The 25,169-nt window shown below is 41.0% G+C and overlaps 1 protein-coding gene across 6 annotated transcripts in view; it reads right to left on the bottom strand.

Annotated features, from left to right (window-relative positions):
• acap2b (ArfGAP with coiled-coil, ankyrin repeat and PH domains 2b) overlaps positions 1–25,169 on the bottom strand; it is a 146,923-nt gene that overhangs the window by 80,638 nt on the left and 41,116 nt on the right. For all 6 annotated transcript variants that reach the window (XM_042321915.1, XM_042321914.1, XM_042321916.1 and 3 more), the window contains exons 2-8: positions 22,675–22,732; positions 19,646–19,765; positions 18,538–18,591; positions 15,748–15,806; positions 14,233–14,416; positions 8,085–8,129; positions 7,886–7,981 (exon numbers count right to left, since the gene is read on the bottom strand). In XM_042321915.1, coding sequence (XP_042177849.1) covers positions 7,886–7,981; positions 8,085–8,129; positions 14,233–14,416; positions 15,748–15,806; positions 18,538–18,591; positions 19,646–19,765; positions 22,675–22,732 — 616 coding nt within the window. The remainder of the gene's footprint in view (positions 1–7,885; positions 7,982–8,084; positions 8,130–14,232; positions 14,417–15,747; positions 15,807–18,537; positions 18,592–19,645; positions 19,766–22,674; positions 22,733–25,169) is intronic.

The raw sequence follows: 25,169 nt of genomic DNA, 5'->3' as shown, positions 1-25,169 counted from the left end.
GAGGCTTCTAATGTTAACATGCATGAAACCAAGGCTATTACGGTTACAGAAGTCGTCATCAAGAGAGCGCCTGGCAATTGTCCGATTGTCTATTCAGATAGCAGCCGGTAAGACAGCTAACGGTTAGCAGGCCGCAGATGGGCGTTCAGGTAACGTCACGACGGAGGAGCCAGCCGGATCTCCTTCGGGTAGATAACGTCGGCAGTCCAGTTGTGAAGGCCCGGTGGGGCTCCGCGTAGGCAGTAAAACGGGTCCGGATAGGTGACTGCAGCCCAGGAGTGATTGATGGAGCTGGCTAGCTCCGGAATAATTGATGTTTGCTCCGGAATCGACGAAAGCCGATAGTCACACGGATAGCAGCTAGCTAGCTGTGAGATCCGGGTATGAATGTCCAGAGAGCAGTTGAAATCCAGGGACATGGAGAGAAAAATTGGTCCGGTATGTTCCGAGCCGCGCTGCGCCGTACAAAACTGCCGATAGATTTGAGCTAAAGGATAGCTGATGACCACAAACCGTGGTTAGCTGAATACTAACGATTTGCCAGTAAAGAAGCTAACTAGCTTCTGAACTAGCTTCTGATTAGCTTCTGGATTAGCTTCTGGGCTAGCTTCTGGCTAGCTCCTGGCTAGCTTCTGGCTAGTTTCAGGCTAGCTTCTTGGAGTTTCTGGCTAGCTTCTTGGAGTTTCTGGCTAGCTTCTTGGAGTTTCTGGCTAGCTTCTTGGAGGATTACAGATTTGAGGTAAATAACACTTTTTTATAAATATAAATTGGTGAGGCGGGTTGCAGGAGAGTGTTTTGAAGATGAGTTGATGGAAAATAAAAATAAAATGTATGTGAAAAAAGTTGTAAATATATATATATATATATATATATATATATATATATATAGGACACGTTCCTTATTGGACAAGTTCAGGTAGTCCCCCTCTATTTCAGTCAGATATCTGTACGTTTTGTGCCTAATGACCCCACAATCCCCAGTAGGCCTCTATCCTCTCTAGCTACAGTAAAGGGTTCAAGGCTAGTTTGTAAGGGTTTTTGTGTCTGTAGTTGCTAATGAACTTCCAGTTTCCCCTACAAATAGAGTTCATATGCAAAATACTTGGTTATCTGAAGTGGCTTCCTCTACTCATCTGCTGTCCTGAATTTAGCACTATTCTAAAAACACTAGATGCATGAAAGCAATATTGCAGTCTGTAGTCTATGCTCTCTTTCAAACTTGGACCATAAAGGTGTCCCTTGGATAAAGAACTGCTCCACTACGAGATGAGCTCTCCTCCTTCAGATTGAGGAACTTGAAGACTGTTTGAGTAGGTCGTTTGATGACCCCAGAGTTTGTTTCCTACATCAGTGTAATTCTAGTCTCCGCTTCAGAGGGTTTTTGGCCGCAAACAGCCTAAATCAGCATCTATGATATCTCATCTCAAGCAAACACTATCTGGTAACAAAGACATTTTCTGGTCATTCTATTTCTATGTGTAGGCTATATCACTGTAACTGGTCCATTCAGAAGTAGGCCTTGTGATTCTGACTCACCCACTGCACGACCACCGACTGACGTGGTCTACAATTCAAACGACTCACTAGGGTGGTGGTTGTGCATCTTTGTTCCCTTTCACTCTGTCATCATGTAGAAAATCAGTCACTAGTTACAGTGTGCATATTGTTTCTGACATTTGACTGATGAATAGTCATGGTAAATTAATTTATTCATTTCTGAGTGTAAAAATAAATACATTTCGTTATTCAACCTAGGCAAAAAGCATCTTGGAAAGACAATCGCTTCAATCTTTCAGTTCCTGATATGAAAAGTTCAGTCACTGAAACCCCTAAATTGTTTAGGAAACACATTCCATACCCTTTCTCTCTTTACATGAAACATGTAAGTATTGCATGCATGTGACCAATAGGGCCTGACCTATAGGTGGGGCGGCAGGAAGCCTAGTGGTTAGTGTTGGACTAGTAACCGAAAGGTTGCAAGATCGAATCCCCGAGCTGACAAGGTAAAAATCTGTCATTCTGTCCCTGAATAAGACAGTTCACCCACTTTTCTTAGGCCAACATTGAAAATAAGAATTTTGTTCTTAAATGACTTGCCTAGTTAAATAAATAAAATAAAATGTGTATTTTTTTTAATTGCCTAACATAATCACATCAGAGTTTGTTGTAACCGATTTATTGAACACAGTAATGTCGACAGCAACATTTATTAGCTTCTGGAGGATGTGAAAAAGAAACTTGAAATGGGGGAATGTTTACTGGTTGCTCAGGAGGGAAAAGGGAAGTAATATCTGTGGAAGACATTTGATATAAGTGTGGAAACTACTGGAGATCAAGAAAAAGGAAGGTATAGGAGCAGGTGTTGCATGAGTATTATGTGTGCCAAACAGTTCCTGTTAGATTACAATATATAATTTTTTTCTGACCATTTGGAACAATAAGTTCCCACAGTTGACAGTGCATGTCAGATCAAAAACCAAGCCATGAGGTTGAAGGAATTGTCCATAGAGGTCCGAGACAGGATTGTGTTGAGGCACAGATCTGGGGAAGGGTACCAAAATATTTCTGCAGAACACAGTGGCCTCCATCATTCTTAAATGGAAAAAGTTTAGAACCGCCAACACTCTTCCTAGAGCTGGCCGCCCAAACAAACTGAGCAATCGGGGGAGAAGGGCCTTGGTCATTCAAGCTCTGTCACTGACAGAGCTTCAGAGGTCCTCTGTGGAGATGGGAGAACGTTTCAGAAGGACAACCATCTCTGCAGCACTCCACCAATCAGACCTTTATGGTAGAGTGGCCAGACGGAAGCCACTCCTCATTAAGAGGTACATGACAGCCCATTTGGAGTTTGCCAAAATCCACCTAAAGGACTCAGACCATGAGAAATAAGATTCTCTGGTCTGAGGAAATCAAGATGGATCTCTTTGGCCTGATGCCAAGCGTCACGTCTGGAGGAAACCTGGCACCATCCCTACGGTGAAGCATGGTGGTGGCAGCACAATGCTGTGGGGATGTTTTCAGCAGCAGGGACTGGGAGACTAGTCAGAATCGAGGGAAAGCACTGAGATCCTTGATGAAAACCTACTCCAGAGCGCTCAGAACCTCAGACTGGGGCGAAGATTCACCTTCCAACAGGACAACAATCCTAAGCACACAGCCTAGACAAAACAGGAGTGAATTTAGGACAAGTCTATGAATGTCCTTGAGTGGCCCAGCCAGAGCTTGAACCTGATAACTGATAGCTGTGCAGCAACAACCTGATAAGCCTTGAGAGGATCTGCAGAGAATGGAAGAAACTCCACAAATGCAGGTGTGTCAAGCTTGTAGCATGATACCCAAGAAGACTCAAGGCTGTAATCACTGGCAAAGGTGCTTCAACAAAGTACTGAGTAAGGATCTGAATAATTATGTAAATGTCATATCAGTTTTTATACATTTGCAAACATTTGCAAACATTTCTAAAAAACAGTTTTTGCTTTGTCATAATGGGGTATTGTGTAGATTGATGAGGGGAAAATCAATTTAATACATTTTAGAATAAGGCTGTAACGTAACAAAATGTGGAAACAATCAAGGCGTCTGGATACTTTCCGAATGCACTGTAAATGGATGATTTATAAAGCCAGGCACATTTAACAGTTAGGCTATTATTTACAGACCTAATTAAGTTGAGGTTTGCTCATTCCTCAATTGTCTAAGACAATTAGGCTAAGTCTTATTCACACGGGACTAGTATCACTAGAGAACGTTGGTTACGTAATTATTATCCCAGATTGTCCGTTATTTCTGAGGACAATTCAGACGTGGTTCGTTTCTTTCAAAATGCCCCCTTTAATTATATTTTTTGTATATTCCAACAAGTCCAGCACTGTACGTAGGCACTTCATATATAGGCTATGCGCAGCACTTTATCAGTTATTGTTTTCATGCTCAAAGCAACACCTGTCAAACTCAAGACATTTATCTCAATATACAGGGATGTCGATTTGCACGGGACTAGTATTATGAGAAGACCTTGGAGCTCACTGCTGGTGCCTTCACCGCATTGTTTTCAATCCCAATATGCTGGTTAATTTTGCTATTATGCACATAGCAACATAGGGAAAGGCTCCAATTGCAAGGCGCACTGAAGATTATGTTTCAGAACCGCGGTCAGTGACCATATCCAACGTGGGGGAAAGCGCATGTTATAAAATAATATTACATTACTTAGTGTTGCGCCATTATTTTTACATAATATAACCAAATACAATTTCAGTATCACATGTCTTACAGGGACGGACTGTGTCATCCGCAATGGATTAGTCCACTGAGATAGGCGCGAATCAATCTTGTGCACCATGATTTTTTTGTTGTTGAAAATTGCGACTGCTCGGCTGAAGAAATCTTGGTCGACCAACAGCCTATCAACCAAACAATCAGCCAGTCGACTAAGTGGGGTCAGCCATAATACACGTCAAATACTTCAGCTTTGCTTGATTTGCTTAGTACAACGTAACTAACGGCATTGTCTTAAAAGTGCTAAAGCCTTGTCAATCGTCCTATCTTTCTTTCCTATCTGTCCTATCTTTCTATCAATATCAAACTGATAATGTTGTCGTTAAGCTCAGACCTGTTGGTAGCTACACCGCTCTCTCCTTCACTAATAAGCCTACGTTCTGTGGGAATACCCTGTCATTCCTCTTCCAGCCCTCCAGCTTCCTCATTCCCACTGCTCTACTACGATAATAATCATCACAGGAGCAGCAGATCGGTCACGTTTTCCCCTGTTTAAACTAGGGCTGGGTGGTATACCGTATTTTACGATATACCAGTATTGATGCACAGACCGGTTTTGGTTTTTACTTTACCTTCTATAACAGTATTTGAATGTTTAGTTTGTTAACCTATTTAGGGTATGTGGGACGCTAGCGTCGCATCTGGCCAACATCCAGTGAGTGCCAAATTTAAATACAGAAATGCTCATTATAAAAATTCAGAAAACAAAACATATTTTACATAGGTTTAAAGATTGACTTCTTGTTAATCCAACCACAGTGTCAGATTTATAAAATGCTTTATAAAATGCTTTTCAGCGAAAGCATACCTAGCCCAGAACATACCTAGCCCAGAACATAGCCCAGTTGACAAATTATTACAAAGAGTAAACAGCTAAGCAGAAGCGTTACAAAACTCAGAAATAGAGATAAAATTAAATAATTAATTGATGATCTTCATATGGTGGCACTCAGAAGACATTCATTTACTCAATAAATGTTCCTTTTGTTCGATAAAGTCTCTTTATATCCAAAAACCTTTGTTTTCTTCAGTAATCCACAGGCTCAAACCCAGTCAAAACAGGCACACCAAAAAAATCAAAATTGTATCCGCAAAGTTCATAGAAACATGTCAAAAGATGTTTATATTCCATCCTCAGGTTGTTTTAGCCTAAAGTATCTATAATATTTCAACCGGACAATAATGTTGTCAAAATAAAAGGTAAACAAGAAATGCACTCTCTCGGGATTGCGCAAGAAAAACCTCTGTGACACGTCAGGGTCCACTCATTCAGACTGGTCTTACTCCCTCATTTATAAGAATACAAGCCTGAAACAATTTCTAAAGACGGTTAACATCTAGTGGAAGGCATAGGAACTGCAAATTGAGTCCTAAGTTAATGGATACTGTAATGGCATTGAATAGAAAACTACAAACCCCCCCCAAAAAATACTTCCTGGGTGGATTTTTCTCAGGTTTTCGCCTGCCAAATCAGTTCTGTTTATACTCAGACACTATTTTAACAGTTTTGGAAACTTTAGAGTGTTTTCTATCCAAATCTACCAGTTATATGCATATCATATATTCTGGGCCCGAGTAGCAGGCGGTTTAATTTGGGCATGCTTTTCATCCAAAATTCCGAATGCTGCCCCCTACCCTAGAGAGGTTAAATGTGATTTGCCGTGTGTAAAGTCCATTTTTATAGTTTACTTCACTACTTGAGTCATCTCTCTCCGCTCTCGCCATGCCGCTTTCCACACAGACCTAGTCTCGCCCCGTCACTCAAGGAGTGCATTTGTTGTTCCTCGACCACGCGACATTTGCGTTCAGTCTTCATGGTCAAATGCAGCACATGCAACAATGTTGATGACAACGATGCTACTTTAAATGTGCTTCTTAATATAAATTTACTAGCGTTCTATCATTACACTATTTGTTTGTGTTCCTTACATCTGCAAACAGCTAATTTGTCTTTTATTAGCAAGTTGGGACTACATTTTGATAGCCGCTAAAGCTAATCTCTAGTTAGCTGGCCAGCTAGCTAACTAGCTAATAAATGTACCGAGTCAGAGCAAACGTAATTAGCAATACAGCCAGATAATCCCAGTGATGGTATAAATCAGCATGTTGTTTGTGCAACAGAATCTTCTAAATCAAAGAGGAATATGCGAAGCATGAATATGTTAGCTACATTCAACGTAGCCAAAGATTATAGTGTCCCCTAGGAAACACTTTGGATCCTACCCTGTCACAATAACTCCTCCCTAGCATTTTCATTCGGTGTCATGTCAAAAAACACTATTTAAAGTGCCCACTATTATATTATAAGTATAGAATTAGAATAATCATTATATTTCCATGATTCCAACAGTTCTCCCAAGTGTTTTGCTCTAAATCAATTGCAACATTTGGTTAAAAATAAAGCCTAAATTGTTTGCCCATATCATGCAGCCCTACGTGGCAGTGTGGAAATGATCTCAAATGAGTGCAGGAAATGTAGAAATGTATGAAAATGCAGGAAATCATTTTTAGTTTGAAGTTGAACTGAACAGTATAAAACAATCAGAATGGAGAAAGACCTATTGAAATCACTTAGAATGTTTGTGTTGCCACCCTGGGGTCACGCACTACTCACAAAACATAAAATGCTGTCAAACCGTCAATTAAAAAAAAATATGTGATATGATACTTTGGCCATTTCGCCCAACCCTAGTTTAAACTCCCCCTGGTCCAGAGGAAGCTGCTGATATATCTGACCAGTGATGGGGGGGGGGTGATCCATAGTTACATATTCTTTCTGGATGATATTACATCGATATTTCACTCCATATTTCACCCCACCTAGTGCCAATTATTAATATTTGCCACAGTGGATAGCGTTAGCTAGTGCTAGTTGTCTGTGCCTGAGCCGAAACTCCAGTTTGTTTTATCCAAAAGCATGTTCTCAATCTTCTTTTTAAATAGTGAGCCAATAACTCTTCAGTACCTTTTTTTGCCTGACTGATCAAAACTTGTTTTCTCATGCTTTCTCTTCTCTCTGCAGCAGACATATAGTGAGCAATATCAAATTGCAATACATACAGTATCGGCACCTAAGGATCATGATAGTATCGCATCAGGTTAGCGCTACCAGTGACCATGACACACACAATGAAAGTGCATCATCACTGGCCACAGGCCTAGTGTTGGTTGGCTCCACCTAGTGCCACTGAACTAAACTAGGGCACATTTTTGTACATGTGTGCACCCAGCAAAAATAATGGACAACAGTTTGGTTTGTGGGCCGAAGCAATTACTTTTCACCCTAGTTCAACTCCTTGGCAGGGAGGAAAAGCGTTGCCTGGCATGGCTTTACCTTTCTGTATAGAGAGTAAGAGCTTGATGATAAGCTGCCAAGTTGAATCAGGTGTGTTAGCGCTGACGGGACAGTGGTTTTCAAACATCTCCTCGGGGACCACCCCCAGAGCTAGCACACCTGATTCAACTTATCATCATCAAGCCCTTAATTAGGTGAATTGTAAAACATCTGGGGATCCCCGAGCAGAGGTTTAAGAACCACTATGCATTCGGATGGGCCAGGTGGAGATACAGTTACAGTTTAATGGGAGTAAATGGGATAAAGGTCTACCTGTCCCCCCAGCTGTTTCATGAGAGGTTGTAGTTCACTGAAGAGGTCGTAACCCTGGTGGAAGAAGGTCAGGTGGGCGTACATGAAGGACAGCATCTACGGACAGGAACATACCAATCAGAGACGTCGTACACGAGGCAAAAGACATGGGAACAACAGTTAAGTTCATATGGTTATTTTCATAGAAAACAATATTTACCGATTTGAGGATTTCCGATCTTCTCTTAGACTGGAGTACATTGATCTGTGTGGGTAGAAAGAAAAGCTCACAGTTAGATTGGGTCACCAGTGTGTGTGAGCGCATGTGTATATGAGAAAAAGAGAGCACTGTACTAGTGAAATGATCGAATCAAATAGTCCTAGTTCACACCAATGAACTTCAAATGCATTTAAAGTTAATTGGTTCCCATTAAATGGGCATCATGAATAATGTATAATTAGCCAGAACTACATCACTATAGATGTTGTAGGAACTGGATAGGTAGAAGCCGGCCCTAGGAATGGGATAGGTGTATTGCATCTACTCAATTCTACTCTCCTCGCTTTTACTTTCTTTCATAAATCTGCAAAAGCGGAATGGTTTGAGACCAGTGGAAGGTTGTTTTCAGGCTAGGCAGTTGAGAGGACATTGAGCAATTTAAAGAACTGTGTCCATGTCAATTGATAAACATCTAAATGTTCCATTATAGCTGCTAAGGAAGGTGTTGTTGACATGCTGCGGACTCTCATGTGGAAAATAACAACATATTAAAATGTGGAACTTCAATGGAATGCCCCTTTAAAATCAGCCTTGCTTTCCGGGCTTATACATTTTCGGACCACTTGATTGATAGCAGGCGAGCTCGATACCGCACTACCTCTTCAAGGGGAAGGCTTTGATAAATTATTGGGCAGCCCTTGCAGAACACTGCTGTTATTGTAAAACGTGCATGCTAGTATGGTTGCAAAGGGTCGGACACTTTCCAGGAAATTTTCCGGAAATTTTCCATGGGGAGTTAAGCCCTGGAATTTGGGGAAATTTGCTTAAATTCAACAAATTTGTGGGATACACATAAGGCAAGTCTAGGTCTTGTGGCATATTTTGGTTAAAATAACCCCAATTCAAATGGAATTGCAACCCCCTGCATGCATTCTTCCATCATATGTGAAGTGCACTCTTCCATCACATGTACAGCTGATTCTCAAGATCTTGCACACTAATGAGATGTTATTGAGCCCACACTACCTGTTTGAGCCAAGGACTACATGCTTTCTGGTAAGTTTTGATTACAATATTGGGTAGGGTGAATATATTTTATTTGAGATACATGAGTTTTTGTTAACTAGTAAACAGTAGCCTATATCAAAATCTGTTTAAATAATTTTTAACTTGTTAACCATTTCTGCTAGTTAGTTTTTACAACCATGTGGGGTTTAGCTTGCTTGAGCCTGCTAACTGAAGAGTGTTTTTTTTAAATCTTACAAAGGAGTTGTTTAATCTAACTGCTTAACTATTTATCTGTGCATGGAATTGTATTTTGTTTTTTTAAACATTTGTTTTTCTAATCTTTACAGGAAAATGCCAGGGGCACTATCTGATGTGAGACATTTCGCTGCAGCTAATGAAGGAAAAGCTGTGTACATTTGCAAATACTGTGCCAAATAATATGTGAAGAATGCAACAAAGATGAAGAATCATCTGGCCAAGTGCATAAAGTTCCCTCAGCGCTCACAATAAGCAACCTCTGACAAAAGGCTCTCTACTTCAATTCGAGGTGAAAATGATGAATCAGACACCATAACGATAGCAACAGCTCATGGTCCTCCTGGAATCAGAAGATTATTTGACTCCATGGAGAAATGTAGTCAGAGAAATGCTGACCTCTGATGCTCACAGTCAATGTGTATTGGAAGAGATCTCTGAATGTTCTTCACCCAGCATACACCTCTCCAACCAGACATGCTTTATCTACTCATTTGCTGGATACAGAGTTCAACAGAGTTCAAGTGAAGGTCAAGCAAATCATAGAGAAAGCAGACTGTATTGCAATCATCTCTGATGGGTGGTCAAATGTTTGTGGGCAAGGAATAATTAACAACATAATCTCCACCCGTCAACCAGTATTCTACAAGAGCACAGACACAAGGAACAACAGATACACCGGTCTCTACATTGCAGATGAGTTGAAGGCAGTCATCAATGACCTTGGACCACATAAGGTATTTTCACTGGTGACAGACAATGCTGCGAACATGAAGGCTGCTTGGTCTAAAGTGTAGGAGTCCTACCCTCACATCACGCCCATTGGCTGTGCTGTTCATGCATTGAATCTACTCCTCAAGAACATCATGGCACGGAAAACAATGGATACACTCTACAAGAGAGCCAAGGAAATGGCTAAGTATGTGAAGGGTCATCAAGTTATAGCAGAAATCTACCTCACCAAGCAAAGTGAGAAGAATACGAGCACCACATTGAAGCTGCCCAGCAACACCCGTTGGGGTAGTGTTGTCTTCATGTTTGACAGTCTCCTGGAGGGGAAGGAGTCTCTCCAAGAAATGGCCATATATCACAGTCTGCCAATATGGACAGCGCCATCAAGAGGATCCTCCTGGATTATGTATTTTGGGAGAGCGTGGTAAGCAGCCTGAAACTCCTGAAACCTATAGCAGTAGCCATTGCAGATTGAGGCAGACAATGCCATCCTGGCTGATGTTCAGACTCTGCTTGCAGATGTAAGAGAAGAAATCCGTACTGCCCTGCCCACTTCACTGTTGCTACATGCAGAGGAAACTGCAGTTCTGAAATACATTAAAAAGTGTGAAGACTTCTGCCTGAAGCCCATACACGCTGCAGCGTACATGTTGGACCCCAAGTATGCTGGCAAAAGCATCCTGTCTGGTGCAGAGATCAACAAGGCCTATGGTGTCATCACTACCTTGGCCTGGATGAAGGTAAGGTTCTTGGCAGTCTGGCGAAGTACACTTCCAAGCAAAGGCTTTGGGATGGAGATGCAATATGGCAGTTGTGCCAACATATCTCATCAGCCACCTGGTGGAAGGGACTTTGTGGATCTGAGGCTCTTTCCCCCGTTGCCTCCATCATCCTTCAAATCCCACCAACATCAGCCCACTCAGAATGCAACTGGTCCTTGTTTGGGAACACACACACCAAAGCACGCAACAGGCTGACCAATATAAGGGTTGGAAAATTGGTGGCCAACCGGGCAAATTTTAGGCTTTTTGAGCCTGACAACAAGCCATCCTCAACAAGGTTGGAAAGTGACAGTGAAGATGAGGCCTCAGAGTCTGATGTTCAAGAGGTGGACATTGAGGAGGTCCAGGGAGAAAACATGGAAGCCTGAGAGGAAGACAACCAAAGCTTTAGTTTCTAGACTATCATTTTACAGATATACAGTGGGGATAACAAGTATTTGATACACTGCCGATTTTGCAGGTTTTCCTACTTACAAAGCATGTAGAGGTCTGTAATTTTTTATTTTAGCATAAGTACACTTCAACTGTGAGAGACGGAATCTAAAACAAAAATCAGGAAAATCACGTTGTATGATTTTTAAGTAATTCATTTGCATTTTATTACATGACTTAAGTATTTGATACATTAGAAAAGCAGAACTTAATATTTGGTACAGAAACCTTTGTTTGCAATTACAGAGATCATATGTTTCCTGTAGTTCTTGACCAGGTTTGCACACACTGCAGCAGGGATTTTGGCCCACTCGTCCATACAAACCTTCTCCAGATCCTTCAGGTTTCGGTGCTTTCGCTGGGCAATACGGAATTTCATCTCCCTCCAAAGATTTTCTATTGGGTTCAGATCTGGAGACTGGCTAGGCCACTCCAGGACCTTGAGATGCTTCTTACGGAGCCACTCCTTAGTTGCCCTGGCTGTGTGTTTCGGGTCATTGTCATGCTGGAAGACCCAGCCACGACCCATCTTCAATGCTCTTACAGAGGGAAGGAGGTTGTTGGCTAAGATCTCGCGATACATGGCCCCATCCATCCTCCCCTCAATACGGTGCAGTCGTCCTGTCCCCTTTGCAGAAAAGCATCCCCAAAGAATGATGCTTCCACCTCCATGCTTCACGGTTGGGATGGTGTTCTTGGGGTTGTACTCATCCTTCTTCTTCCTCCTCCAAACACGGCGAGTGGGGTTTAGACCAAAATGTTCTATTTTTGTCTCATCAGACCACATGACCTTCTCCCATTCCTCCTCTGGATCATCCAGATGGTCATTGGCAAACTTCAGACAGGCCTGGACATGCGCTGGCTTGAGCAGGGGTGCCTTGCGTGCGCTGAAGGATTTTAATCCATGACGGCGTAGTGTTACTAATGGTTTTCTTTGAGACTGTGGTCCCAGCTCTCTTCAGGTCATTGACCAGTTCCTGCCGTGTAGTTCTGGGTTGATCCCTCACCTTCCTCATGATCATTGATGCCCCACAAGGTGAGATCTTGCATGGAGCCCCAGACCGAGGGTGATTGACCGTCATCTTGAACTTCTTCCATTTTCTAATAATTGCGCCAACAGTTGTTGCCTTCTCACCAAGCTGCTTTTCTTTTTTTCTTTTTTCTCCCTTTATTTAACTAGGCAAGTCAGTTAAGAACAAATTCTTATTTTCAATGATGGCCGAGGAACAGTGTGTTAACTGCCTGTTCAGGGGCATATGCTTGCCTATTGTCCTGTAGCCCATCCCAGCCTTGTGCAGGTATACAATTTTATCCCTGATGTCCTTACACAGCTCTCTGGTCTTGGCCATTGTGGAGAGGTTGGAGTCTGTTTGATTGAGTGTGTGGACAGGTGTCTTTTATACAGGTAACGAGTTCAAACAGGTGCAGTTAATACAGGTAATGAGTGGAGAACAGGAGGGCTTCTTAAAGAAAAACTAACAGGTCTGTGAGAGCCGGAATTCTTACTGGTTGGTAAGTGATCAAATACTTATGTCATGCAATAAAATGCAAATTAATTACTTAAAAATCATACAATGTGATTTTCTGGATTCTTGTTTTAGATCCCGTCTCTCACAGTTGAAGTGTACCTATGATAAAAATGACAGACCTCTACATGCTTTGTAAAGTAGGAAAACCTGCAAAATCGGCAGTGTGTCAAATACTTGTTCTCCCCACTGTATGTTGAAAACATTTTTTGTGAGATGCAATGGATCATTGGGGATCATTCCATATTCCCTTTCTTTTGTTGTTCAGTGAAATCATCCCATGTGATGAATCATCTCATTTAATTAAAGTTAAATTCGCAACATTTTTTTTTCTTCTATTGGAATTATTTAACCATTTGCAATTATGTATACTTATGATAGGGTAAAATTTGTATGTTTCTGTCTACATATGATATGGTAAATATATCCAATGCAAAAAATATCTACATTTAAATGGTATTAATATTAATTTGCATATATTTATGTTAATTCCCATATATTCCTGTTAATTCTCACAGAAAGTTTCCACCTATGAATATTCCCCAAAATGTGCAACCCTATGTGCTAGTAAATGCAGTCCACTTCCCCATTCACAGCAACACTATGAAACCCAAGCTATAGCTAATGCTAAGCTGGCTGGCCCCCTTATCAGCCGACATGGCCCATTCATCATCATTGCAGCCCAGGAGAAGACGAGGCAATGAAGGTACGGCTGTATACATGACTACTCTCCAATGTGAAAGGTCAGCTTAGCAATCGGGGGAACATAGCACAAACTGTAAAGCCATATGGGTTTGACAAGCTAGGAACTTCAGAATAGTATGAAAGAAAGTCCTATAACACTTTGTATTTATCAGAAGAAAAAAAGACTGAGGCTCCGTGAAAATTTCTGTTCGTGTTGGACCTGTAGACGGAATATACCCAAGTGTTAAGCCTCTAATCAGGGTCTGTATGGCATTGTATGGAAATAATTGATAGTTGGCCTTACTTTCAGGCTACAGCCTTTCATCAAAGATGCTTAAAGAAGTTTAACATTGGAATGGGGGGTAAACTCACCCTTGTGCCAGACCACTCACCATACGTAAAATGCTACTGAACAATAGTGGTCACCAACCCTAGTCCTGGAGAATACGGTCTAGTGTTTCAGACTAACACTGTCACACCTGATTAAATCAATCAACTGCTCAGCAAAATCTTGATTAGCTGAACCAAGTTTTAGAGCAGGGCTGAAACAAAAACATTCACCCCGATGTTGCTTTCCACGACCGTGGTTGGTGAACCTCAGTCTGTGTTTAATTCTTCATAGAAGGATGAAGTTATCCCTAAGAAATTGATCTGAGGTCAGTTTAAGGATGTTAACACTCTAAAGGTTAGGTTAAGGATTTCTAAAGTAAGCTGATCCTGGATCTGTACCTGAAGGACATAGTCGAGGACGATGTGGCGGAAGCACTTGCGTGTGGCCGTCAGGATGTTGGTGGCCTCCTCCACCTCGTGCTGCTTGTTGCGCGGCACCTGGGCATTCTTAGTCAGCGCCGCCTCCTTCTCCTCGCTCACCTTGTCAAACTGCTTCTTGGACTCTTTGAACTTACGTATGTCCCTAAGGGTGGGAGGTGAAACATAAGAAACAGGTATGATAATGAGGAAGTCACACCTCTGCTAAATCTTTGTCAATCTAATAAAAATTTTAAAAATTCAACTTCAAATCCAGGAGTATAGACCTTTCTCTCAAAGGCATTCAATTTTTTCTTTGTAGTCATGTTTTGGTTGTATGCGTGGTATAGAGAAGGTTTTGTGGTTTTCACGGTTTGAAAAACAACCAGAGCAAGTGGCTACAATCGCATAATCGCCCAAATACCGGTAAGCAAGAAGGATCCCATTTCTGATTTTCACCTTTGTGAGTGGAATGAAGCCACTCACAAAGCCGAAAAGAAGAAATGGGAAACATTGAACAAATAATCTAGCTAATGTCAATCATTAGAGGAAAAAGTATATCATCTATTTAAAGGTCTTCTCAGTTTATTAGGTGTATGACTAAAGGGAAGCAATTGCCCTAAAAATCTAATTTCCCTCACAAATGTGTCTACAGAAGGCTTTGGGGGTGATTTGTAACCAGCAGTATCATTTGACAAAGCAATTAACGACTATTTGGAAATTTGCCTCACATGCACCCTGACACAACTTCCAAGTGGAAGCTTGAATCATTTGCTAGTGTTCGCAATGTGAAATGTACATTTAGAATTAATTGGCACAGATATGAGGACACTATTTACTCCAAACGGAGGGACAAAGGACACAACTTAAACTCAAGTGCCCACATCTTGTTCTTTGGCTTGTACTGTTTGAGTGAAATAAAGACACCTTTGGACCACAGAAGGAGGAGTGAGTAATTGTTTGGGAACATGGTTTTGAGCTCTTCATTTATAGGGCAGAATGCTGATGTAGGAGTTTAGCCCGTGTGTGGTGTGGGCAAAGGCTGAGGCAGCGGGCTAATCCTGCATAATGAAACAAATGAGGTTTCCCTGCAGGCTTAAACTCTTACATAAACTGTCTGGGAAAATGTGGGTGCATTAGCTAATAGGTTAGGAAACATTTAGAAGCTGTACTTTTACACACCCTTTAATACTGAGCAAATAATATAGTATTCCACAATGCGTTGCAGACCGTGTGTCATCCCATCCTTTATCGTATCGGATACACTGCCACCGATCGCCTCATACATATTCATGTGCTGTTTGTGTGACTGAGATTCCTCCTTGTGCTGTGTGAATTTATTTATGTCATTTCCTTCCTTAGTTATTTTAGTCCTAGACCATGATCTATCACAAATCATTTGAATGTTGAATAGACACACTGTCCATTGTTATTGTGTAAAATAAGAATACAACTAGCAGTAATATGATGAGGGAGCATTCATTTCGACCTACTTACTCCTTCACAAAAGTTAGAAGCTGTGTCTTGACTGATCGCTGGGCCTGGTCAAACAAAATCTATAAGGAGAGAAACATGACTGATTAGTACTTTATGCAACCGGGTAACAGTCACAAGCTTTTCACATTTTAATTATTACAAGCTGAAGTGTGTATGAAACAAATTTCTTCACAGGGAATGGTGTGTGTTTTCTGCAAGTTAGCACCTCTAACCAGGGTGTGTACCTTTACTTCAAAGGTGGGCTCACAAAACACATAAAAAAATCAGCATAGATCGGGCTGACTTTGTACCTTTCAGGAGTACTTTTTTAATGCACACCAGCACAACAGCCTACTGGTTTCAGCTCAATAATGACATGCTGTGTTGCTGTGTTCATTCTCACTAGTTAGAGGCCACAGACTCATAAAACTTCTACCTCCTTCAAACAGACAGCCAGCAAAATTAGCATCAGAGACATCAGAGACATCGAAGATGAAGCCCTCATGGTGTTAAGCGCCCGTTGAGTTTGAGGGCTCTAGAGTTTAGGAAGCATAGTTTTTTTAATGTATTACTATTATATATTTATTTATTCAGGGAAAACCCATTAAGTCCATGGTCTCATTCCCAATGGTGCCCTGATCACAACAATACAACAACCAATATAATGTAAAACAAAACAGCAATCAATACAAAACACAAAATGACAGTTACAGTCCTCAGCTACTAGGTCCTCAATTAAAAACATCCTAAACTGCCTGAGTAGCACCTGAACATCTAGTTGTAATGAGTTTTGCAAGTTGTTCCAGCAGTGAAGCGCAATAAAACTAAAAGTGGTTTTACCCGAGGAACCTCAAGGGGTAACCAACCCTGTGAACGGGATTGGTAACTGATTTTTCATACTTCAACAACGAAGTTAGGTAACTCGGAAACAAAAAAGGGAATAGTGAAGTGATCTATGGGACGTTAAATGAGGATCAGCCAATCTTTTGACACAGGATGCAGTGATGAGTATTAAAAATGTCACCTGTGAAAAAGCGAAGGGTGCTATGGTAGACAGCATCCAAAGGTTTAAGAGTAGTGGCTGCTGCATTCTGGTAATGGTGTCACCATAGTCAAGTACTGGCAGAAAATTGACTGTACAATCTGCTTCCTGCTGTTTAGGGAGAGGCAAGATGTATGTATAAAAAAATTAAAATTAAATAAAAAAAGCCCACTTTAAATCTTTGCTTTTTAACTAACCCATCAGTATGTTTTTTTTTTAGGCGTTAAATCCTTGTCAATCCAAAAGCTCTGATATTTATAGGCGGGAACCCGATCGATGGGAGAACCATTAAATTAATAAATACAGTGGGGCAAAAAAGTATTTAGTCAGCCACCAAGTTGTTGTTGATCATTGCTAGACCGCCCTTTTCAAGTTTTGCCATAGATTTTCAAGCCAATTTAAGTCAACACTGTAACTAGGCCACTCAGGAACATTCAATGACGTCTTGGTAAGCAACTGCAGTGTATATTGGTAGCCTAGTGGTTAGAGCGTGTGACTAGTAACCGGAAGGTTGCAAGTTCAAACCCCCGAGCTGACAAGGTACAAATCTGTCGTTCTGCCCCTGAACAGGTAGTTAAACCCACTGTTCCTAGGCAGTCATTGAAAATAAGAATTTGTTCTTAACTGACTTGCCTGGTTAAATAAAGGTAAAATAATATTTATTATTTATATTTATATTTAACCTTGTGTTTTAGGCTATTGTCCTGCTGAAAGGTGAATATGTCTCCCAGTTTCTGTTGGAAAGCAGACTGAACCAAGTTTTCCTCTAGGAGTTTGACTGTGCTTAGCGCTATTCCGTTTCTTTTTATTCCCTTTTTATCCCCCAAAAAAACATTCTAGTCCTTGCCAATGAGGAGTATACCCATAACATGATGCAGCCATCACCGTGCTTGAAAATATTAAGAGTGGTACTCAGTTATGTATTGTGTTGGATTTGCGCAAAATATTTTTATTCTTGACAAAAAGTTAATTTCTTTGCAGTATTATTTTAGTGCCTTATTGCAAACAGGATCCATGTTAAGTCATAATTGTATTCTGTACAGGCTTCCTTCTTTTCACTATGTCATGTATGCTAGTATTGTGGAGTAACAAATGTTGTTGATCCATCCTCAGTTTTCTATCACAGCCATTAAACTCCAACTGTTTTAAAATCACCCTTGGCCTCATGGTTAAATCCCTGAGCAGTTTCCTTCCTCTCCGGCAACTGAGTTAGGAAGGACGCCTGTATCTTTGTCATGATTGGGTGTATTGATACACCATCCAAAGTGTAATAATTGCACCATGCTCAAAGGGATATTCAATGTCTGCCTTTTTTTACCCATCTACCAATAGGTGCCCTTCTTTGTGAACCATTGGAAAACCTCCCAGGTCTTTGTGGGTGAATCTGTGCTTGACATTCACTGCTCGACTGAGGGACCTTACACATAATTGTATGTGTGGGGAACAGGGTAATTTAAAAATTATGTTAAACACTATTATTGCACACAGAGTGAGTCCATTATTACGTGACTTGTTAAGTCAATTTTTACTCCTGAAATAATTTAGGCTTGCCATAACAAAAGGGTTGAATACTTATTGACTCAAGACATCTCAGCTTTAAATTGTTATTAATTTGTAAACATTTATAAAAACATAATTCCACTTTGACATTATGGGTTATTGTTAGTAGATCAGTGACAAAATGTCAATGTAATCCATTTTAAATTCAGGCTGTAAAAAGATACTGTATAGCACACCAAGTTCACGTTTCACATCAAATGTCGCCTTACCGTGTGATAGTTGATCATCTCCTGCAGACTCTCGGCAAACTTTGTGAGACTGGACTGTGGGAGGAAAAAGAAAAGTGTAAAACAGAGATAAAGTAAATAAATATGTACAGACACATGGGATAGAACAGTTCTATGTAAATCATTAGTCTCAGAGTAAAATGTATTATCCATAAATTATACACCTATCCATCAATGTAAAATAGTCCTATTGTATGAACTAGTCCCACCATCTCAGTCACACGACACACACCGTTATGAGCGACAGGGTATAATAAATACTGAATTCCAGACTAGTAAAACCTACTAACAGTGACTGAGGTATGTGTATGAGGAAATGCTCTAGTGCAGGGGTCTTCAACCTTTTCTTGCCCAGGGACCCCCATGTTAGACGTTAAGAATTTTCACGTCTTGTCTTATCTGATAAATGATAATGGCAAGGAATCAACATTTTAAAATGAACAGATTTGGTAGAGAGTTTCATTATTTTGGCCTACCCACATAATTGGAACATAGCCTATTAGCTAGAAAAATGTATATTCAAACATATTGACGCTAAATGCAGCCGTTTAACTGGTTAAACCAAGGTGAGCTATTTGTTGGCAAAAATGTATGGCCACGCCAAGAAAGCGTTGTCGTGCCCTGTACTTATGGGTGGCTTCAAAGCCTGTGTCATAGACTCCAATGAGTATAACTTGCTCAATATTAGGAGTTTAGAAATAAAGTTGACATCATTAGAAAGAAGACAATTATTTAAAAAAAAATATATATACTTTTTTTTTTGCAGACCCCGGTTGAATACCCTGCTCGTGTGCTGCTATGCCGCTTTAGCCATTTGAGCAACAATGGTGCCTTCAGGGAGAATTTTTCAACAATAAGGACATTCTTTCAGAAAAATGCACTGTGGCTGAACTTCAGACCCAGGAAGTAAAGGAAATATACAAAGGAGCGGAAATGCAGGCCACTCAACGCAAAAATGTGTGTGAGAAAATAACAGAGGAGCCCCACAAGCCTAAAAGGGACATAGTTGAGGACACCAGCGGTTTTCTAACAGTAGAAGCGGTCAGTTTTGACTTGCGAAGCTCAAGCTAGGTTACTGTAGCTCTTTTACCTCGATGACGTCATCTTTGGTGGAGCTTGCAGCGAGCTCGCGGATTCCATTGACAAACTGTTTATTGGCAGTGTTGTAGGCCTTGCCGGCATCGATCATCCCGATGCATAGCTTCACCAGCTAGAGAGAAGAGAGAGAGGGATGACAGAAGTGATTAATGGATGAAATAGTGCTTGCTTTACATGCCATTCCTTTAGGACACTGTTCCGTGTTCTAACACTGGAAATGTGTTCCTGACAAAAGATAGCAGTTTGATACATAAACAAAACAATTCAGAGGTTTGAAAATGAAACAGCTGTTTGCTTGTGCAAACATAACTTCATCAGAAATTAGCTACCAGTAATTAGACTAACAAGCAACCCTCTACATTTAACACTTTTTTTTGACTCATTGCGGGCAGACATAATTCAATGTTAAGTAATCCCACAAACACACCCTGGACTTTATTCATGCACTCCCACACAAGAGTAAGCAAGGAAGCGGAGAGGCTAAATGTTCCGCTATGGTCTGTCTGATAGCTTTAGTGCTTACAAGAAACAGGCTCACTCCATGACATGGTCTATGACCAAAAGCGAGAGCCTTTAGTAGAGATTCTGTAGTTTAAAGGTGAAATTCGACCAGTTTATATGCCTAATTTTCAAGGACACTTGTGATACCTTTGCTTAGTTAGCATTTCCCCCCCTGAAGAAAGCTGCTCACTTCCCTTACTGCCATCATTGACTGCTGCTCACAAATAGGGTCGCTACGTTACCGCCACACCTGCAGTCACGAGTCATGACCGCAGTCATATTCCACCTGACCGTTGAGTCACGGTAACTAGGCTTCTCCAAAATCGAGCTCTGATGCCGCTGATGGTCATTAGTAGCCTACCCAACTTGCTAACGGCCAGTTGCTAATGGCCTGGTGCTCAGTGCTCCATTGTCCCTCTAATCACTCTGAAATCAATGCAAATTCAATCGAAATTCAAACACTTCATGAGAACCTTGGCATTTAGAGTTCGAGCGGAATATTGGGTAACCTGTTCCACCAACAAACCATTGAAATACTCCAGTAACTGGCTGCAGGGTCTTTATAGACCTACCAGTGGGATTTCTTCACACCTCTCTTATGTACATAGCTTCACAGTTTGAGACTCTCACCGCATCACTCGGTGTGATTTCGCAGCAAGAGCCAGCTAGTTAGCTAGTTGACATATGAAATGAAATAAGTGAAATAAGTGATCCTATAAGCCCATAATGCTCAACATTTCTATAGGCTATGCAATTGTGTGAAAAAACAATAGTTTTGATGGACTATATTAAAAATCATAGTTGCATGTTTCATGTAGCCTAGCCCATAGGCCTATATGTTTTGATAAGTTTTGTATCAAAACTAAAGTGGCCAAATACCTAAGCGCATAGGACCCCTGGAACAGTGTTTGAGCGCCCAAACCTACAGAGCTTAGCGAAACATATGTTCTGATAATCCCAGTCATTGCGCAATCGTGTGTGAAAACAGAGTTGACTGGCCACTATTTTAAAGAGGTCCCCAGCTTTCACGTGCTTCATTTCCTGCAATACTACACATTTTGTCATAGGGTGGAGGCAAATGTTTGCAGTTTTAAATGTGATAACTAATTATCAAATGGGCCCCACCCCGGTCGGTAATTCAACCATGCTTATTACATGTTTAGAGAGCTGGCTGCTAGACTATGTTACCAATCTAAAAAACAAATGCTGACATGGGCTATTTAAGTGACTGCTGATGCACAACCAAATTTGAAATTGCACCTTGTGTAACAGTACAGATGAGACCCCGACTGAGTCGCCCCCCCCTCCAAATAAAAATGTTTTATTGGTCCGCAGGTCTACAAAAGGGGGACCGCCAATTGCCCATCCCTGATTTAGACAATATCACCATAGTAAATTATCGTAATGATGGGATGTTATTGTCTGAAGTTTATTTACATCCATGGGGAAATGTGCTTCTAGAGACTTAATATTGGCCCAATAAAGCCTGTGTTGTTTTAATAATCAACTTGGCTGTGTGTGGGGGGGGCTTTCTCTATCTCAATGGCAAGGCTTAGTTTCTAAGAAAAGACTGAACTTTAGCCTCCTATTCAAGGCACCCTCCACCCACCCACCCCCCCCCATCCACCCACCCCCCACCCCCCACCCTGCTGTCACACCAAACCCATCTGGAACAGATCCTTCCACTACAATGCAACAGGGAAGTGACACCAGGGTATGGAATGAGTCAGATACATGATGACCAAAGGGTGGGAGACTAGAACAATGCAGTGGCAATCACAGGAGATCCAGGATCAGTGAGTGAACTTGCAAAAAATAAGTTCCATAAATAAATTCCACCAACAAACCATTGAAATACTCCAGTAACTGGCTGCAGGGTCTTTATAGACCTACCAGTGGGATTTCTTCACACCTCTCTTATGTACATAGCTTCACAGTTTGAGACTCTCACCGCATCACTCGGTGTGATTTCGTACTGATCTCAGGCCAGTTATAGGGGACCGAGACACAGGGTTTTTATAAACAGGGAGTGGTTCATAATGCAAACAATAGGATTTCCATCATCTTTGCTCCAAACTAGGGTTGGGCAGTATCCGAATGTTTATATCGTCATACTGTCCTCCTCTCATCCCAGGATTTATGGTAGTACCGTATTAGTACACAAGGAGCTGCTAAAAACACAAAACAACTCCTTACTGATTCGGCCACTTAATTAGCAAGTTAAACCAAATACACAGCTGGACTATTTAAAAATAAACACCTGACTGGCTCAACTGTTCTGAGGAACTACGGTAAGCTTTATAATGTAAAATAAAGTAACAGGTCAAATGAAGTATGCAATCAGATTTAACATATTTCCCAAGTTGACTAAGTATGCTAGCAACAAATATTCTAATATATATTTTAAAAAAGGTCAAATAAATAGTTTTGAAAAACCATCCTGTGGCTATTTCTAAATACCCCTGTATGTGTGGTATACTGCCCAAGCCTACTCCAAACCCAAAACTGGACCCTACTCACCTTGTCAAGTTTGGACTCTAGTTCCCCGACATCCCCCTCCACCTCCTCTACAGTGGCCCTATGAGGAGAAAAACAACACATTTCAGTCACTCTACTGGCAGAAGGGGCTGCTACATTTCAATAGATAAAACAGTCAATGGCAAACAAGCTACAAGGGGAAATGAACAGTCGATAAATTGCTTTGCACTGGAAGGTGAGTCAGACTGAAATGAGCATTCCACGTGAAGGTGGGGCAATGCGTAGGACCAACGAAGAAAGGAAGCGCAAAGCAGAGGAAAAAGGGAAGACAAGTCCAAATATACACAACCGTTCCAAAGTTTTGGCTCACTTAGAAATGTCATTGTTTTTGAAAGAAAAGCAACATTTTTGTCCATTAAATTAACATGATATTGATCAGAAATATGGGGTAGACATTGTTAATGATGGAAATGACTACTGTGCTGGAAACGGCAGATTTTTTCAAATGGAATATCTACATAGGCGTACAGAGGCCCATTATCAGCAACCATCACTCCTGTGTTCCAATGGCACATTTTGTTAGCTAATCCAAGTAAATCCTTTTCAAAGGCTAATTGATCATTTGAAAACCTTTTTCAAGTATGTTAGCACAGTTTAAAATAAATAAAACTTCTTAGACTAGTTGAGTATCTGGAGCATCAGCATTTGTGTGTTCGATTACAGGCTCAAAACGGCCAAAAACAAAGATCTTTCTTCTGAAACTTGTCAGTCTATTCTTGTTCTGAGAAATGAAGGCTATTCCCTGTGAGAAATTGCCAAGAAACTGAAGATCTCGTACAATGCCGGGTACTACTCCTAACCAGAATAGAAAGAGTTGTGGGAAGCCCCGGTGCACAACTGAGCAAGAGGACAAGTACATTACTAGTGTCTAGTTTGAGAAACAGATGCCTCACAAGTCATCAACTGGCAGCTTCATGGTGACAGGGGGCAGTATTTTCACGTCGGGATGAAATGCATGCCCAAATTAAACTGCCTGCTACTCATCCCCAGAAGATAAGATATGCATATTATTTGGATAGAAAACACTCTGAAGTTTCTAAAACTGTTTGAATCATGTCTGTGAGTATAACAGAACTTATATAGCAGGCGAAACCCAGAGGAAAAACCATTCATATATATTTATTTTTTTGAGGTCACTCTTTTCAATGGGTTTTCATTGGGAATCCAGATTTCTAAGGGACCTTCTTGCAGTTCCTACCGCTTCCACTGGATGTCACCAGTCTTTAAAAATTAGTTGAGGTTTTTCCTTTGTGTAATGAAGAAGTTCAAAACGAGGGTCACTTCAAGTGTACTGTTAGATCGATTATTTACTTTTTAAAGGTAACTTTGTTTTAAATACGTAAAATTGTATTACAAAAGTAGTTTGAAATGTTTTGGCAAAGTTTACAGGTAACTTTTAAGATATTTTGTAGTCATGTTGCGCAAATTTGAACCGGTGTTTTTCTGGATCAAATGCACCAAATAAATGGACATTTTGGATATATATCAACGGAATTAATCGAACAAAAAGGACCATTTGTGATGTTTATGGGACATATTGGAGTGCCAACAAAAGAGCTCGTCAAAGGCATGATTTATATTATTATTTCTGCGTTTTGTGTCGCGCCTGCAGGGTTGAAATTTGTTTTCTTTGTTTACGGAGGTGCTACTCTCAGATAATAGCATCGTTTGCTTTCGCCGAAAAGCCTTTTTGAAATCTGACATGTTGGCTGGATTCACAACACGTGCAGCTTTAAATTGGTATCTTACATGTGTGATTTCATGAAAGTTTGATTTTTATAGTAATTTATTTGAATTTGGCGCTCTGCATTTTCACTGGCTTTTGGCCAGGTGGGAAGCTAGCGTCCCACATATCCCAGAGAGGTTAAATAGTACCCGCAAAACACCAGTCTCAATATAAACAGTGAAGAGGTGACTCGGGGATGCTGGCCTTCTAGAGAGTTGCAAATAAAAAGCCATCTCTGAGACTGGCCAATAAAAAGAAAAGATTAAGGTGGGCAGAAGTACATAGACACTGGACCGAGGAAGATTGGAAAAAAGTGTTATGGACAGACGAATCTAAGTTTGAGGTGTTCGGATCACAAAGAAGAACATTCGTGAGACACAGAAATAATGAAAAGATGCTGGAGGAGTGCTTGACGCCATCTGTCAAGCATTGTGGAGGCAATGTGATGGTCTGGGGGTTCTTTGGTGGTGGTAAAGTGGGAGATTTGTACAGGGTAAAAGGGATCTTGAAGAAGGAAGGCTATCACTCCATTTTGCAATGCCATGCCATGCCTTGTGGACGGCGCTTAATTGGAGCCAATTTCCTTCTACAACAGGACAATGACCGAAAGCACAGCTCCAAACTATGCAATAACTACTTAGCGAAGAAGCTGTCAGCTGGTATTCTGTCTATAATGGAGTGGCCAGCACATTCACCGAATCTCAACCCTATTGAGCTGTTGTGGGAACAGCTTGACCGTATGGTATGTAAG

Source organism: Oncorhynchus tshawytscha, linkage group LG05 (genome assembly GCF_018296145.1).
Source record: "Oncorhynchus tshawytscha isolate Ot180627B linkage group LG05, Otsh_v2.0, whole genome shotgun sequence".
NCBI lineage: Eukaryota > Metazoa > Chordata > Actinopteri > Salmoniformes > Salmonidae > Oncorhynchus > Oncorhynchus tshawytscha.
The sequence above is the reverse complement of the archived record's forward strand: the minus strand, read 5'-3'. Positions and strand labels throughout refer to the sequence as shown.